The sequence below is a fragment of the Pseudopodoces humilis genome, chromosome 3, assembly GCF_049639895.1.
Source record: "Pseudopodoces humilis isolate 2021_Gansu_Grassland_sample_001 chromosome 3, ASM4963989v1, whole genome shotgun sequence".
In the NCBI taxonomy this organism is placed as follows: Eukaryota; Metazoa; Chordata; class Aves; order Passeriformes; family Paridae; genus Pseudopodoces; species Pseudopodoces humilis.
In genome coordinates, this window is record NC_142202.1 from 7,523,006 (window position 1) to 7,540,838 (window position 17,833).

The 17,833-nt window shown below is 40.8% G+C and overlaps 1 protein-coding gene across 1 annotated transcript in view; it reads left to right on the forward strand.

Annotated features, from left to right (window-relative positions):
* The window catches only part of PCSK2 (proprotein convertase subtilisin/kexin type 2), a 101,110-nt gene that overhangs the window by 63,297 nt on the left and 19,980 nt on the right, over nt 1-17,833 (forward strand). Inside the window, exons 6-8 of the mRNA XM_005525503.3 lie at nt 6,432-6,508; nt 12,686-12,774; nt 16,214-16,389. Of these exons, the coding sequence (XP_005525560.1) occupies nt 6,432-6,508; nt 12,686-12,774; nt 16,214-16,389 (342 nt within the window). The remainder of the gene's footprint in view (nt 1-6,431; nt 6,509-12,685; nt 12,775-16,213; nt 16,390-17,833) is intronic.

Genomic DNA, 17,833 nt, shown 5'->3' on the forward strand with positions numbered 1-17,833 from the left:
GCTGGCTGCCATCAAAACATTGCAAACACAACCTTTACTGCAGCTCAGTGCTCAGCAAGCACATATTTGATGTAGTGACAGACTTGTCAACTGTTTCTTACAGCGACATAACTAACAATAATGGACTTGGACCTCATTTCTCTGCTGCCAGCTTTATACCTCTATTCGTTTCTCAACTTAAGTTGGTCAAACTAATGCATAATCAAAGTATCTGAAGGGGAAAACTATCCATTGGAAAGGGAATGTGGGCCAAGTTTTTAATAAAATGGAACGCTAAAACGAGATGAAAAGTGTGTTCAGAGTTTTTTTGGTAGAAGTCATTGCACAATTTGTATTTCCTAGTATAATAAAATAGTCCAAGGGCACATATCTCTCTAACAATTTATATGCCCTTTTTTTCCCCTTTTCATTTCCCCCTGAATTAAAGAAACCAAGGAGTTCATTCCATAATCCGAGGGTTTAAATTTGCTACTTGAAAATCTTTAACAGCAACTACTTGCTTAATTTATTTTTATTTTACTAATTTTATTGCCTTAGCCTTATGGCTTCCTATGAACATAACTCCTTGGTGTGTTGTAGGTACAGCTTAAAGGTTCTTGTGCTCACCCTCTGAAAATTAAGGAATGTTTGGCTGAGCAGAAATTTTCAGTTCTGTAGGTTAACTTTCTTTTGCCTTCAGAGCTCTGGCTCTGAGCAATTAGCAGCAGGTGATGCTTCAGGTTTTCTCCCCATCAACCCGAAAATTGTAGAGCAGGCTAAAAATGCCAAGAGGTGGATCATAAAGCAGTGCCCTTGTTATAAACAGAAGCTCATTTTGCTGCTTCTTTCTAGTAAATTCTCATGCCTGCCTGAATTTCTTGCTCTTTTTTCCTATATCAAGTAAAGATGCAGGGGAAAGTAATGGAGGCTATTTCAATAAACTGGTTATATTTTAAAAAATTGATTGGAAAAAAGAATTCTCTACCTCTTAAAACTTCTGCACAACCTAACATTTTCTCTGAGTCTTTGTGATTCCCATTTTTCTGGTCCTGTTTGACTATACATCTCTGAGCTAAGCATTAGCAAACAGCCACAGGGTTAGATGGCATTTAGCTGGATGCATTTGGACTTTCATTTTGTTTGCTGGGAAAACACCTGACAATCTTGGTAACTAAGAATTAATTTCTGATTTCTTTCCAGTTCTTTGGAGCTGGGAAATATCTGTGCTTAGTCTACCTGGGTGGTATACAGCACTGCTGTACTGCCCGTGTGCTTTACCCTGTGTGAAACAAAAAGTGTGTTTACTGCATCCTTTTTTTTTTTTTTAAAGATATTCACATGCTGGAGAGTACCAGCCAGCAGTATAACTAATGTTGGTTTTCTCATTTTATCTGCAGGGGAAATAGGAAAGCCATTACTGCAGTAAAAGTAAAATAAGTGATTGTGTGACATTGTAGTGCTAAGTGATGTGTAGAGAGGATCATCAATTACTTGTCAAAGAAATCTGTTTAATATAGAAAAAATACAATGTGATATGACCTCAGCAAAGCTATTTTTCTTCATAACTGTACCTTTAAAAATAATGCTACCTTAATGAAGATAAATGCAAATGTTAGGGACTCCATGTTCATTTTCAGTTGCCTCTTTGTTGTTTGCTTTTAAACCGAAGAACTGAAAAACTTTTAACTTTGCAAAATAAGTTGTTAGATAAGAGGTGGGGAACAGCCAACTTGTCTTCCTACGAACTCTGAAGCTGGATTATTAGAATTCTTACTTCTTGTAATCTCAGCTGTTTTAATTGTTGTAAATTAAGCAGTAGCAACTTGTTTGCAGTCAGTTTATGTTCTTTTGACTGTAATTCCACTAGTTTTGTCTTTGACCTAATCCCAGATGCTTGGTGGTTGTTGAGGAAATTGAAGTTTTTTTCAGTAATAACTACAAAATTAAATCCCTACTATGGTGAGCTGTTCACTTGCTCATTCTGTGGCCTCTACTGAATACCTGGAACTGGAATACCAAGAGGGCTTACAGGCACCTCAGGTACTATTCTGTACCCAGGACACAGCTCCATCAGTTTCAAATGACACTCTGATTTATTATTGCCTAGCTGTTTAGAACAGAAGAACAGCAGAGAAGCGTGCTGACATCTTATTTATTATTCAAGATTTGGCTAGTGTTGTCTGGGTCAGTATTTTTACTTTAGTGATGTATCTGTAAGAACTGCGTAAAAGGCTGCTGTTTCTGGAGAGACATGGCAGATTTCACCAGTTGTGAATTTGCTCTTTAAAGTTAATATTTCTGAACAAAACCCATTACTTTGTGGATATATTCTTGGTGTTTACATGGTCTTCAAACCAGCTCTGAATTAGCTGGATAGAGATATAGGACATGTACATTAGTTCAGGTAGAGGCAGAGATATTAAAAAATTTACAGAGTTTTTTCATTTCCATTTTAAAAACCCCACAAACCAAACCAAAATAAAAATGTGCTTCCCATGGCAGAGAGGAGAGGGCTTATTGTACAATGGCTGACTTAGCAGCAGTGCCTCTGTTTTTTGTAAATGACCTTCAAGCCTTGCAGCACCTCTTCTAGGTTAAACATGTTGCCTCCTTTTTCGCCTTCTGGTGAGCATGTAACATTTACTTAAGCCTATGTGTACAAAACTGAATTTCATTTTGCCACCACGTGTTATTTTAGTACAGTATCCCTGAGATGTTATACGTTGTAATTGGAGTTCATGGCTTTGCTTGCTCTTTGGATCAGTAAAGAAATCAAGCAAACAAAAGGTTTATCTTCCTCAGATCTAGTCCAGGTCTTTAATGTCGTGAAGAGAATCAGCCTGTGACCAGTGGGATGTATCTTTAATTGTCTCTTGGACTAGCAGGTCAGCATAGGCATGTTTCTTGACCTACAGAGAAAAAGAGAAGTATATGTGAATTATGCTGCAGAAGCTTGTGAAGTCATACAAAAATTTATGGGCTTACTGCATTATTCAAGGTACATAATTTTATTACAGTGCTGAACAACACATGGGACAACTGATTTATTGTTAGTGTCATATTTTGCATAATGACTTTTTTCCATGGAAGATTTTACTGCATGTGTTTTAAAAGGTACAAGACAATTCTTTGGGAAATTCTACTCTAAGCTTTTTTTTTTTAAGGAAAGCAGAATTTTATACAGAGGCAGAAGTAATGTATTTGTGTCATCGTATACAAGCCATTACTTAATAAATGATTGAAAGGGTCTCATCCTGGGATCTGATACTGTTTGTATTTTATTTGGCTTAGAGGCTAGAAAGCAAAAATATAGATACTCCTTAAAAAGCAATACCATTCCTCTCTGTAGTAGCATTTTTATTTTATAATAGGTGTTATTTTTAAGTAATTGTGTATAGCTAGTGGCTAATAAACATCAAATCACTCTGCAGCAATGAGCTGGTTTTGATTGAATTGGGGGGATTAGATTCACCTCACTGTAACGCCCTGTGCCCATGACTGGTCTAAGGCCAGACCAGTGTCTGAGGTTGGTGGCTCAAGGTCTCCCTGAGGTTAAAAACCTGGCAAATACCTTAGATATTGAAAGTCAAGTGTTAAACACTTCAAGTCTAAGAGAAGGAACTGCCAGTAGACTTGCTTGACAAGAAAATTGAGCGCTGAATCACCTGAGTGGGAAAGCAAAGAGTTCCCATTTCAATGTGCTGTTGTGGGTCCTCATCTGCACTGGTTTTAATTGCAGCTTCACAGGTTCCTATTCTGATTAATCCTCCATGTTAGCAATAAATACCCTCTTGCTGCCTGCTGGGGACTCCAGCCTATGGAGGACAGTGGCAAACCACAGATTTTAATATTCACTTCGCAAAACACAAAATGAAATATTTAAGCTATCTACTGAAGCAATTTCCTTTGTGGTACAATTTTGAAAGTGATTTAATTTCTTACTTAAGCTTAAAAAAAAATAAAAATTAACAAAAGCTGGGCTTAGGTATTTGTGGATTTGATCTTTAAATTAGGAACTTTAAGCAGGCCATTTGTACTTGTTTCTGGTGTTTAATTACCCATTTCACTGCTTCACAATGCTGAAACTCAGTCTTTTCTCAAAAACCCTAATGAAGATAAATTGCTTAGTTAGCAGTTGTTTTCTTTCCAAGATTTCTTAATTTTGCCATTTGTGGATGGCTCCCAGTCCATTAGTTATCTTTTTCCTTTGAGTGCCGTGATCCAAAATGAAGCTAATGAGAGCTACAGGATGTGGCTGCACAACTTGGTCTACAGCCTGCCTAAAGGCATCTTCCCATAAGCTGAGTTACCTGGAGCCTGCAGCAGGGCTGCAGTTTGCTGTAGGGTGTCTGAATCATTCATCAAAAGACACACAAAATCCCTTTGTCTGTCACTGCTATGAACAGGGGGGCACGTCAGCACAGCTAGAAGGGCTTTCCAGCCTTAATTTTTGCACAAGGGAATTCTAGAGTCAAGAGTGGTTGATAGCAAGTACAAGGTGCTTGCATATTTGATGATGTCCTGAAAAGTCAGCCTCACCAGGCCCCCTTTGAGCTTAGGGTGTGTAAGCAGGGCTGCATTTCTTCCAGATGGGAAAATAGAACACAATTGACACATGACTGAGTTTAAATTCTCATTTGTACAATATTTTTAGAGTGGAAGCAGAAGTTCTGAGTGAATATGAAGTTGGCAATATGTCTGTGTGGTATCTACATGACAGTGAATTTTGTAACTCATTACATGTTCCGTGGAAAAGTTCTTCTTGTTTTCTGCTGCTTTTAAGTCTACCCGTCAGTAATTTCAATTTCTTGAATTATGAGAAGTAGTAAAAAATAACTCCTTGTCCACCTTCTCTGTACTACTCATGAATTATAGACAACTGTCAAATTCCTCTTTTTTCCCTGGCTGAAAATAAATGTTCTGTTTGCTCTTAGCTCATGTAAACCTTTGCCATTCAAAGTGCTGTGTAAGCAGTTGAGGTAATTAAAAGAAGCAAATTAATCACATTAACACCTGGCCACAAAGACTTAGAAGCACTGAGAATTTGTGGCCATAGCTGACGTGATTGGAAGGCATCTTCAGGCTGAAAATCAGGGCCTTAGTGTGGAGATGTGTTAGGATCTCAGAAAGGGATTCAGCTCTGAGCTCCAGGACAGCATCAAGCCATTTGAGAGCCATTCAGAAAATCCCTGCTCCGTTCAAATGCTGCAAAATATTTATGTCTGTGCTGAACATAAGCAACCAGGCTTTGAAATGACCACCAAAAAAACCCACTGTACAATAACTTGAAAGATACTTTGTTTTGCCCTCCAGGTATCAAGGACAGTGTTGTCCTCATCTCATTCTTAATAACAAGGTTTTGGGAGTTTAAGGGTTTGAATCCAAACCCCAAGGACTTGGGTGCTACCAGTGGACTGTCTATTCCTGTATCCCAGGAACTGAGAATCAGATGAAAGGGAATGTTTTTAGGAGCAAAGCTATTCATGCACAAGTCTCAAATTATCTTCAATAGCATGCTCAGCGAAATCTTAAAAGGAATACAAGTACACATTAATTAAGAATTAACATAATTCTGTTCCTTGAGCATGATGGTTATTAAAACATAAACTCAATGAACGTACACTTGAGAGGAAACTGCTAAATATTTTTAAAAGCCTAATTTTCAGTCACCCCTTATTTTTTTCATTAAGAGAGAAAAAAGAAGATGGCACTTGACTTTCTGAAACTTTCTATTTGCTTCAGATCAAAAAGTTGCTGAGTGCCCTTAACTGCTGATAGGACAAATCAGGAATGAATTAGATTTATATGGAAAGCAGAGACATGGGATGACACTTTGAGAAGTGCCTGAAAGCCACATTTGTGAAGCTGTTCAGACAGCTAAAGGAATGAGAAAATATGCAAAGAGATTTTCAGGCATATGTGCTGGCCATTAATGCAGTTTTCACAGTTTTTTTTTTTTAATTTTGAGAAATTTACATTCTTAGGCATTGAAATGCTTTTCAAAATCTGGCTGTCGTAGTACCACAAATGAGGTTTTCAAAAACACTTCTTTTGTGGAAGGCCTTTGTATCTTGTCCCTCCTACCACTGTTTGGAAAACAGGGTTTAACCTTTTTTTTGCCACACCAAGTAGTTTGATACCTGAATACACCTGTGTTGAACAGTCCCTCAGTAGTGACCTGCGCTCTCACACCACCTCACAATTAACCCACAATTAACTACACTAATGTACAGGAGGCTTTGCATGCCAGAAAACATTGGTCCCCAGGCTTGCTGGTGTGGAAAATGGGAAATGGCACAACACAATAGGGACTGGTTTCTGTCCAGATACATCTCGCAGGATGAAGAGGGCAAAGTTTGCTATTGATTCTCAGCTTCTTATTCAATTTGTATTTCACTTTGCCCTGCATGTCTGTTCTTCAGCTGATTTTCTGTGTTCCTTGTGTTTTGCAGAATGCCAAAGCCAGTTATGACTTCAGCAGCAATGATCCCTTCCCCTATCCCCGCTATACAGATGACTGGTTTAACAGGTAAATGGATTTTGGGCAGCCTGCCCTTCACTTTGGTTTGTGGAAGAAATTCTGCATCTTTGTGAAATATCTATTTTCTGCTAAGTTCAATCATCACAGAACAGACACTGCAGTCTCACTACTGTTTGAAAAGTAGAGGTTACTTACAACATCATTTTTTTAGGTTTATGGTTTATAAATGAAGTTGCTGCTCCAGAAAAGTATATTTTTAGATTGTTTGGATAAGTGATGGCTACACACCTTTTTGCCAGCTGTACTAGAACAGTCCAGTAATCCAAACCTGTATAAACTGGCTTCCCATCTGCTGCCTAAATTTAAAGGGAGTAAGCTGGAGAGAGGAAAGACTTTGGGGAAGAAAGTCTTTTCATCCTATGGAAGCCAAAGAAGTCAAAACAGCAGCATGGTGTAGAATGAGCAGCTTAAAAACAATTAGATCTTACATTAAGTTCTGAATCACCTTGGTTTAAGGACAGTGTACATGGATAGCATTTTTCTAGCTGCTGGAGAAGTTCAAGTCCACATACTGTGGAATCTGTTCTGTTGTGTTTATAAATTTGGAATCAACAGTGAAGCTGTGCTTGTTATTTCTCCTGAATACACAGTGATTGCACAAGACCCATTCCTTCTTCAGTGTGCTCTGAACTTAGCTCTGAACTTTACCAGTTTTCAGTAGGAGGAGCACTGGTTCTCAAGATATGGAATAAATAAGGATGGACCAAAAGAAAAGGCTTGAGATTGTAGAATGTGTGACTTTTTGTTTCCCTAAACTCATTGGCTTTTTTGTTGTTGTTGTTGTTGTTGTTTTTTTTTCCCATAGAATGGAAACATGTTATGACAGTTTTTTACAAAATATGTCCTGGGTTCTGTATCTGTCCCATGGCAGGCTCTAGCTTGCATTTGCAAAAATTATTTCAAGGTATTTTCAATGAAATTTCCAAACGTCCCCTAGACAGAAGTTGCCAGTAATGCTGAAGATTTGAAAACTTTTTAAAGATTTCAGGGCTCAGATGGAATGCTTCTCAAAAAATATTTGAGGCCTATTTGATGTGTTTTTCATCTCTAACTCAGGATGGCTGGATGGCCTCCTGGTTAGGATGGGTTTTTTTGGTTTGTTTTTTTTATTTCTGAAGAAATCAATTGTAGTTCTGTCAGAGTGACACAGCAAAGAGGCAGCTGTGGTTCCACCTCAGACACAGGCCTCCTGGAATGGATTAAACAGAGTTAGGAACTGTGATGTCCTTGTTTGTAGTCCTGCAATTTTTCTGCCAAAGCAAGATCTTAATGAGATTTCTGCTTCATTTTGGGAAAGGACATCTGACTTTCAAAGCAGTATGAATTTTAAAGTAGTATGAGTTCAGTTAGTGAATGGAAAGTCAGAGAAAGACTAGGGCTCTAATTTGTGAAGAAGGTCTGCTGACTTTCTTGCTTTGTTTATGCAAAGAAACTTTTTAGGAGACAGATATCACTTAGCTCTAGAGAGGAAGAAAATTAAATTTAGCTGTAGTATGTAATGGGAGCTTTTGTTGTTTTCAGCGTGGAACTTCATAAAATTAAGTATGTTCTGCCAAGTCCCATTAACACTGATTCTGCTGCTATCAAGTATTTTATAGTGGGACCCAGTTTGCCATCCTTCTGTGTTCTGCAAAGTAAACTCTCCCTGGAGGGAGAGTTATATTCCAAAGTCTCTTTGAACAGATCTTAAACATTCCAGATGTGGCAGGGCTTATTGTCTCTGGTCCCAGGTGCCCCTGACTAATTTCAAGCACTTCAGGGAAGAATTGAGGTGAGCAGCACTATTATCTGTGACCCAATCTGTAATAATTGAGAACAGCATGATTCAGGTTGTCAGAGAGCTGCAACACTTTCTTCTGTTTCTTGGGGGAATGGGGAGTTCAGGTCAGTAACAGGAGGAGGAAAACAACGGAGAAATTGCTTTGCAGATTTCCTTTACTGATCTTCCTTTTCAGAAAAAATAAAATTAATACTTGGGAAGTATAAGTGTTTGTCAATGAACCTTTGTCATAATGGGATGCTCCATTCCTGGACGTATTCAGGGCCAGTTTGGATGGGGCCTGATCTCATGGGTGGAATCCCTGCCCATGGCAGGGAGATTGGAGCTAGATGATCTTTAGGGTCCCTTCCAACCCAAGCCACTCCATGATACTAATGAACCTTGAGATTTCTTTTGCAAGGTAGAGAATTTTCTGTCTTGCAAGGTAAATCATGGGAGCAATACATTCAGTGGAGCATCCCTTTCCTGCCTTCACAATATAAGAAGGCTTTAAGATGCAAGATTCTTAGTTTTCTGCAGGTTAAGATGCCAACAAGCACACCATATCCAGCTGTCCAGGAGTGGTTGGGACTATTTTTCTCCATGTGTTTCTTTGCTATTCTGTTAATTGAGCTGACATACTCCTATATAAGCTCTTGCCATGGCTTCTGACTCCTGAATCAGTGTTACTGGTAGGTAACAACTGCCTCTGACAGTCTGTCTGTCCCTACATGCAGCTACACAGGTGCTTCTGGATAGGGCATGATTACATGGAAAATCTATTGAGAGAAACCTGAAATAAAGGCTCCATTTTGCACAGCCAGTGATGTATCTCCCATTGAATTTTATGCATGCAGAAGGATCAGACTCAAAATAGGATAGCGTAATATCCCTTTTTCCATAAAGAATACGTTTCTATGTGAGCAATTCAAATGATTTGTTGAACAAGAAGCAGAGGACTGATCACCAAGGGGCTTTTGTGAGCTGCCAGCTGCATGGGCAATGTGTTCATTAGACTTTAAGAATAAATAGGAGAGGTTTTTGCATGGAGTATTTCATTAATCACAGCTGCTCTGCTTGTAAGCAACAGATTCCCCTTCCATTTGGTTCTTTGTAAGACTGCTGGAATCACTTTGGCCTTTCCATCTAATAGCCACTGGCCCACAAAACCATGCAGGGTGGTGCCTCAGGCAGGAAATTGCTTTCAGGCAGTTCAGCTGCAGCTAAGGGCAGAGGCCCATAGATGGCTTGGCAGCCGAGGGGTTTATTCTCATATTGACTGTGTTCAGATCTGCAGCCTGGGGGGCCAGCAGGAGAATGTACACTTGGTGCAATGTCAAACAGAGCTGTGTTTTAGCCTGAGGAGCAGTGGGAGCAGTGAAAGAACCTGAATCAAGCCCCGTTCCCAAAGCAAGAGGCAGCTCCACAGAACTCAGTGATTTTTAAGAACCACACTGGGAACTGACTGATTTTGAATTTCCTCTGCTGAACCACATTCAGTAACTTGGCATGTACCACATTCTGCAGTGAAGAGGTAGCCACAGGAATCAGTGATTGCTTGGCCTCGTACTACCCTCTGATTTCATGTTCTGAGCATGCAGAAAGCACAACTTGGGCTCTCATACCAATGAGATTACAAATTTCTGCCCTGATCTAAATAACCAGTAATTATCCCCACTCCCATGGCCTTTGTATTATGTATATTCTCTCACTCAGCTAATGAGTTAGCAGGGCAAAATTTATTTGCTATCTTGGAAGCCTATATTCTTCAGACATAAGAATCTTTTAATAACTGTGGATCCAAACCAAAGTAGGAGAATGCTTCCCCTTCTGTGAACACTCAAATACTTAGAAACTGACAACGTCACGTGAATAAAAAGGGGATTGCATTTGCCCCACGAAAGTGACCATCTGAGCTCTGCATGTTTAATTGCTGCCCAATGCAGGCAGCTGAAGTGGTCAGGAAAGGCAAAGTGGTCAAGATGGTCCCAGCTATTGAGACTGCAGCTCTGCACAGCCCTCCCCTGCAAACAGCTGAAGATAGGATGGATGGGTCTTGCCCTTTGCTGTCTGCAGAAGCATTTCAAAGCAGATGAAAAGGAGCCTCAATAAAAATCTGTGCCACCTCTGACACTTTCAAAAATATGTCAATAGGGAGGCACGCACAGTACCATTGGCAGTGGATTTCTAAACAGAATTGTTTTCAAAGACAAACCAGAGTGAAATTTTCATAGCTAGTACAATTATTTTTTTTCAATTCAGTATGCAAAACTGTTTTTCAACTAAACCCACTTCTCCCACCTTTTTCACGTGTGTTCGTGTAAAATGTTTTCACTTACATAAAGTTTATGTAAGACTTGCTCTACTTGCTAATATATGGTTTACCTTTGAAGTAGCTTGTTCACAGATGAAAATATTTTTATGTTCTATCCCCTTGCTTTAAATATTGAAATAGGGAAGAGGTGAGCACCATAGAGAAAGGCTGTGATTTGTTCCTGTGACATGAGTCACTTCATAGAAACCACAAAGGGTTTATCAATGATACATGAACAGCAAATAGGGCTGAGTTGGAAAAGTCTGCTATTTGCCATTAATAATTCAACCAAATGCATTTCCACTAAATCATAAGTGGGTTTTTTTTTTCCTCTCTAGTCAGCTGCACAATACTGAAATGCTGAGCTGCTGTTTACAATCTCCATTGTGTGAGCTGCTGCTCTGGAGAGGCCAGGACAGGGAGAGGACCTTCTGGTAAAACTTTTTTGTTGGGAAGGTCCTAATAATCCTTTTTCTCACTGTAATCTGGCAGCATCACTGATGTTTTGCACCCCAGAATTAGCCAAGCCAATTTTGAACAAAGCCATTTATTCTTCTCTGTGGCTTGTAGTTGGCCCATAGGTGACTAGATAATGAATGCCTAGCATAGATAGCTATGCCTAGCAATGAATATTGTGTTTCTGTCACACTTCCTTTGAGCAAGAACATGAGAGAAAACCTTGTTGCTTGATTGTTGATAGCAATTTCTGTAGCAGCTGAATAAGAAATCTGTATTGCTGTCTCCTCTGCCCCCTTTGTAAAAAGAAGCAGATGAGATCTTCAGTCGTCTTTCGTTATGGAACTGCCTCTAAAAATATATTCTCCCAAGTAGAGCAGGAAAAAGTATGTGTTGCTTCCTACCTTTTAATTAATGTTACAGTTATCTTTGCCAGAAACCCTTAAAGGGAAAGAGAGAGAAAAAGGTGATTAAAACAGTTTTGCTGCCTCCCAGGGTAGCTGATACTCAGTATAACCTTTTTTTTTATAATACAGCATTTTGATTTGCATGAATCCTTAGCATGCTGGCAGCATCAACACCAGTTTCAGTGTGCAGAGTGGATTGATGTGAGCAGTAGGATGGATTTGTATGTTGATTCAACATCTTAGCCTAAAAATACCCCTGACAGGAGAACAGGTTTCAGTAGTTTCCCTGCTGCTATGCTATTTTTTAAAAACTAGGTTATGTTGTCTGTATTTCTCTTCTCTTGAGTTTAATTTCTATGATGAATTATGAAAAAAGGAAAATGCAATCTACCTTCCTGCAGGAGCCACTGCCAGTTAAGGAGTCTCTGTTTAGAGCTGTAAAGCACTTCACAGATATCAGGTATTATTGAAATACCACATGTCAGCCCAAACTTGGACCTCTGTGTCAGAGCAGAGACTTTTCCCACATGAGCAGGAAGCAGTAGCTGTGTGAGCTGGAGCACCTTGTCAGTTCTTATGGGAATTAGGCACTGGATACGAGGGATGCACGTGCCTTAATTCCTACAGCTTTGGGCCTGGCCAGCAATGCCGCAGCTCTGCTGTTGAAGGGTACAGTGACCATTGTGTCTCCCTTCTGCTATTCCAGCTTGGTATTGCACCCACCTCTTCCTGTAGCATATATTTTGTGGGCAGGGATATGCCCTTTGTACATGTTCAAGAAGCAAAAAGGCAAGCCAGGCTTTGTTCCATGAGGTTCAAAGTAATGGGTGTCACACTGTCAAGCCACAAAAATAAAGGAATTAATATTGATCTTTTATTTACACTGTTCTGTCAGGGGCTGTTTCTACTAAGAGTTGGTAATGAGACAGAGCCTGTCTCACAAGCTAAAACAAGAAGGCCTGAATAACTTTACAATTAAATGCAGTGTAAGGATACATGTTAACCTCAGAGGAAGCATCACTCATCCTGCAGAGGGGAAACTGGATATTGCCTGCTTCAGGAGGGAATGAACTCATCCCAGTATTCAGCACACAACAATTTTCCGTGGAATGGTTTTCCTCTGCAGCACTGGGAGCTGAGTGAGGCAAAACAAGCTCACAGTGATCCAGCTTAGCTCAGCACGTGCCTTAGCTGGGATTCATCTGGTCTCTCTGCCTTCCTTTTCACAGCCACGGGACAAGGTGTGCAGGAGAGGTGTCTGCTGCTGCCAACAACAACATCTGCGGCGTGGGAGTTGCGTACAACTCCAAAGTGGCAGGTATGGTGGCAATCCAAGGTGTAAATGGTCCGCTGTGCTTCAGGCAGAACTCCTCCTGCAGAGACAGAGAGTGTTGCCCAGCACAGGGCTGCAGATTGGAGCTGGACCATGTATTTATTATTTTTTTCAGTTAGTTGGAGAGAGGAATTTCTCCATGGCTTTGCATTTTCAGTCAAGGGCCTTGTGTAGGCTCTTTAATAACAGTGCCAAAGAGCAGCTCTGCTCCTTCATATGCCAACCCCTGTTCATATACCGATTTTCAGTGCTTCTTCCCTGCATAGCTGTAGAATCATTTGTAGCAAATCTCATTTTACAGGAGATAAAGTATAAATTCCTGCTGCACTTAAAAAACATTTGAAGTGGTAAATCTCATGCTGCTCTTACTCATCAGGCTCTCACAGTGCAGGACCTGCAGTGCAGTAAATCTCAGTGGTTGCAGGTTTCCTCTGTTTTAACAGTGATGTGGAGTGGTAGGAGCAGATGCAGAGCATGAAACAGGTGGTACCTGGCACCCAGCATCCACACCTTGGGTGTGTTGGGTATTTTTACTTCTAACGAGCTCTTCTCTGCACATATATAGTGAATACAGTGCTTGGAGCTAATTAGGCTCTTAGCACCATGTGTCAGTTTAGTTGAATCTGAAGAAATACAGTTTTCCCACTCTTCTGTTCCAAGATGAGAACTGAGGCACAGTAGGCAGAGATAGATGCTTATGAATTTCACTTTACTTTCCCTGATCCACACTGGAACATCAGCATAGATGTACCCATTGCTTCTTGGAGATGGTCCACAGTGTGTGTTCATGGACAGCTCTGCTTTGCTTGGCCTGTCCCTGTTTTATTGTAGTGTCAGGAGAATGTGAGGAGGGATACATTTCACCTGGCACCTACAGGTCTGAAAGGTGGATCTCCGACAGAGAAGGGCACCAAGCAATGTTTGCTAAGCTCTTACCCAAGAAATATCACTGAGAGTTAATAACTGGCTGGGCAGGTCTAATGAATGTCTCTTTCCTTCAGTAAGGGTAGCATCTCCTTCAGGGATGGGACATTCCACAAAATTTACATTCTTTCAAGAGTTACTCTTCAAGAAATCTGAATTGAGGCATGGGGTTTTGTCTGGACTGTATTGTTCATACAACTCTGCAACTTCAAGCTGGTTGCTTAAAAATCAAGAGGTGTGAAGAACTTTTTGATGATCAGCAGCCTACAAATAATCTTCTGTGTTTGTGCACTTTGTAGTACAATTCCCTCAAGTTTTTGGAAGTGCCAGCCAGCCTCCCCTGCCTGAGGACAATGTGCACTGGCAGCACTTCTGTGTGGTCCATGGCAGTGGAAGTCCATGAAAGTTGAGGCTCTGCTGCTGTCATGGTTTGGAGCCCATGACTACAGAATGAGAGGGAAGTTGATTGCCAAGGATCTAGTGCATCACTTGGTTTTTTTTCCTTGTACCTCTTTTTTCCCTTGAAGATGGTTTGGCTCCTCCTGTTCCCCCACTTTCCTCAGAGTCAATAATTAATTTTGTGGTTGTACGGTGCTGGGTTTCTTAGGGAATTTCCTCCCATTTGTTGTCAGGGAGATGGTGAATGGACAGTGATCAAGAGACAAAAGCAGTAGCCACATGCCTTGACATGCCATTTAAATGGTTCAGAGAGAGGGGGGACGGATTTTTTTGCCCGCCATGGAGGGGAGATGGTTTTGGGTGCTCCTCTGCTGCTTCTCCGAGGGCTTGGTGCTGCTGCAGAATTCTCCTTGCTGCCCATCGGTGAGCCTGCTGCTTGCAGGAGCTGCCAGTTGACTGGGAGCTTTCAGCATCTGCCCCCTCCAGGAGAGACCTTCCGGGCCCTCTCCCTCCTCCCTCCCTCTGGAGAGAGACTCCACACTGGTTGTTTGACTGGAACCCGCCAGGATACCGCATCGTGTGTGAGCGCCCGAGGAAACGAACCTCCAGCCTTCTCTCTTGTGGTGGGGTCTCCATCAAGCCCTGGGGAGGCTCAGGGCTCACACCAGAGCACCCCTCAAAGCTGGGGGAGTCACTGCAGCCCCTCTGCCCCACCTGAGCCACCAGTGCTCCCAGCCACTTGTGGTCATGGCTGAAGAAAAAAGATCGCTTAACGAGTGGGCAGCTACTAGTATTGCTTGGTGGTGTTTCTCTGTCTTGTGACACATATATGTTCTAGTAAAGAACTGTTACTCTTTTTCCCATAATTTTTGCCTGGAAGCCCCATTCAAAGTTACAATAATTTGGAGGGGAGGGCATCATCTTTCCATTCCAGGAAGGGTTCCCACCTTCCTTGGCCAACACCTGTCTTTTAAACTGGGACAGTGGTTTCTGTGCAGATCTGCATTTTATAAGTATGGGAAGCAGTTTCTCACCCATTGAGTTTGACTTCATCATTTCTAGCTCGAGTTAGCCCATCAAGAGCATCCAGCCTTGGTCTGATTTCTATTTGAAATTTATGCCACCTTTTTTCCAGCCTTATATTTGACACACTGGTTTTCTATTGAATATAGTAAAGCCTCTGGCTTCTAAATCAGGATCCTTATTGTCATTCACACTGTTTGGCACTGTGCCACCGATTTCTGTCCCATCTGTGTCCTAAACCACTGGGAAAAGCTGAACTTCCACTCAGGGATACAAATTAAGCTTGGAATGAATCCCTGGTTACTCAGGTCTCATCCAGAGGCCAAGTGACAGGTTGTGGGTGAAATTGTCCTATGTGTGGGGCTTCCACTGCTGTCTGTTGCACTCTGGCTCACTTAGAGTCAACACTTGGAGGTTTTATGAAGTTGACATGTCCTGAGATTGCATAATTTAAACTCTTAATTTCTACTGCAGTATGGGTTTAAGGAAGTGGGGTTTAGTCTGGTTTTTTGTCCACATGCTGGCCATATTTTGCTATTGCGTCTGCATGTTGACAGAATGATATTTTTCCAGGAAATTGCTATGTAGCTTGTTTCCCTCCTCTGATTAAATTCTGGAATTGCACCAAAATAAATAGAAAAATTACTTGAAAAACTAATGACAATGTGAACACAAGACTGAATGTAAGTTAGATGAGGAGGGTTACTCTTTTTTGCTAGCTTAAAAAATATTATTTTCAATGCCATTCATATTATTTAAACACTGAACTTCTGAGATTGCTGGATTCTGGTATTTTTAAAGTGTTCTCAAGGAGTAGATGGAAAATACAGTGTAATTAGAAAGCTAACAATAAAGTTCTTTGTCTTTCTGGGCCATGCTGCCATGGTGGCTAGGTTTGCTGCTATTACCGCTGGGTAAGCACACCCTGGTGAAATGGGAATGTCAAATACAGAATTACTGAATGGGTGAAACTGCCAGTTACTTAAAATACCTGTAACTGGGGGCCTTCTGCAGGTGCTGAGATTACATTTTGTGCTGGGTAATGCATATTTCATGCTTATGTTGATTAAAACTACAGGTATTCGAATGCTCGACCAGCCGTTTATGACAGACATCATCGAGGCTTCCTCCATCAGTCATATGCCTCAAGTCATAGATATATATAGTGCCAGCTGGGGACCAACTGATAATGGGAAGACTGTGGATGGACCTAGAGAGTTAACGCTGCAAGCAATGGCAGATGGTGTGAATAAGGTAACAGTTTTAATATCTGGGTTCTGGGGCAGATTAGTGTGTACATGCTTGTGCTGAAACCAGTGACCTGGGAACACAATGCAGTTGCACAAATTATCCAACTTTCAACATATTTCAAGGTTCTTCGATTTCAAGGTTCTCTGCAATGTTTTGGTGTTGATTTTATTGTATAGTCTCAGCATACTGTGTTTATCTCTAGTCACCTTATAGCTGCTTTTCATAGGCCATTGTAGTCAAAATGGAGGAGCCTGAACCTGTAAATATTCCCCAGGTTGAAACATGCCAGCTGAGCTACTGACACTGCAGTATCTGCTTTGGTGTGTTATCAGTTTAATTCCTGTTTTGGCTATGGAGTGTCTCCCGGGTCACTCAGGTATGGTCATTATTATAGCTGTGATTGAGCTGCAACAGTTCAGCTGTCCATGGGCTAATATCATCCAGGAGCCTCCTTGTTTATTCCCATGATTCCAGCTCCTTCTAGGAACAGTCTGTGATCTTTGTAAAAGACACTGAATATCATCCTGTAATCTGTTTAACCTGCACTATAAAACAGTTGGGGGAAATGTGTGTGCTGCAACTCAAAAATAAAATAAATTAGCTCAAACAAACCAACCTTGCATGGCTTTGTGTCCAACTCTTCAGTGTTACCCAGCCAAGACAGCCATGGCTGCTTCCTGGTGCTGTAGGGAATAAATCTCCTCTCCTTGGCTGATTATAGATGGATTTCTGTATTGATGAGATCTGAAATTACCCAGAACATCTGGGATGGTTTTATGTGGGAGCTCCACAATTCCTTACCTTTCCATCCAAATTATTTCTTCCTTTTACTTGTGCCAAAGTCTCCCACTCTTCATCATCAGCTCACTGTAAGCAGAACATTCAGTTTACCATGTTTTGTGACATGATAATTAAATCTACCACTGTGACAAGTAGTGAAGCATCTAAAGCTTTCTCAAATGCTGAGCCTCAGATGTTTTGCCTGTAACAGAGGGATTATAGTCATCTTCATGCTTCCACCCATAAAATTGGCAATGTACTGCAATAACACTGGAAGACTTGTCACAAATTCCTTCTGAGTCTGCTCAGTTTTGTAGTATAAACTATACAAACCTCTGATGAGTTCAGACCCCCTCTGAAGTCACCTTACACAGGCTGTGTTTCTTCATGAGATTTTCATTTATTTAGTGTTTCCATAAAGATCCCATTAAACATTTTGGTCTTGAGGAGAATGTTTCTTAGGTGTGTCACAGTTTTAGCAATACCTTCATGTGTTACAGTTGTCTGATCTATCTTCCACTAGTGTTGGTAATAGCAGATATAAACTCTGAACACAGAAAAGTTTCCGTGTAATTTTTGTGTTGCCCTCCTCCGATGGAGAACTTGTCTAAAAGTTGGAAAAAAAGGTGGAGGAATGATAACTGAACTAGAGTTATTTTACCCTTCA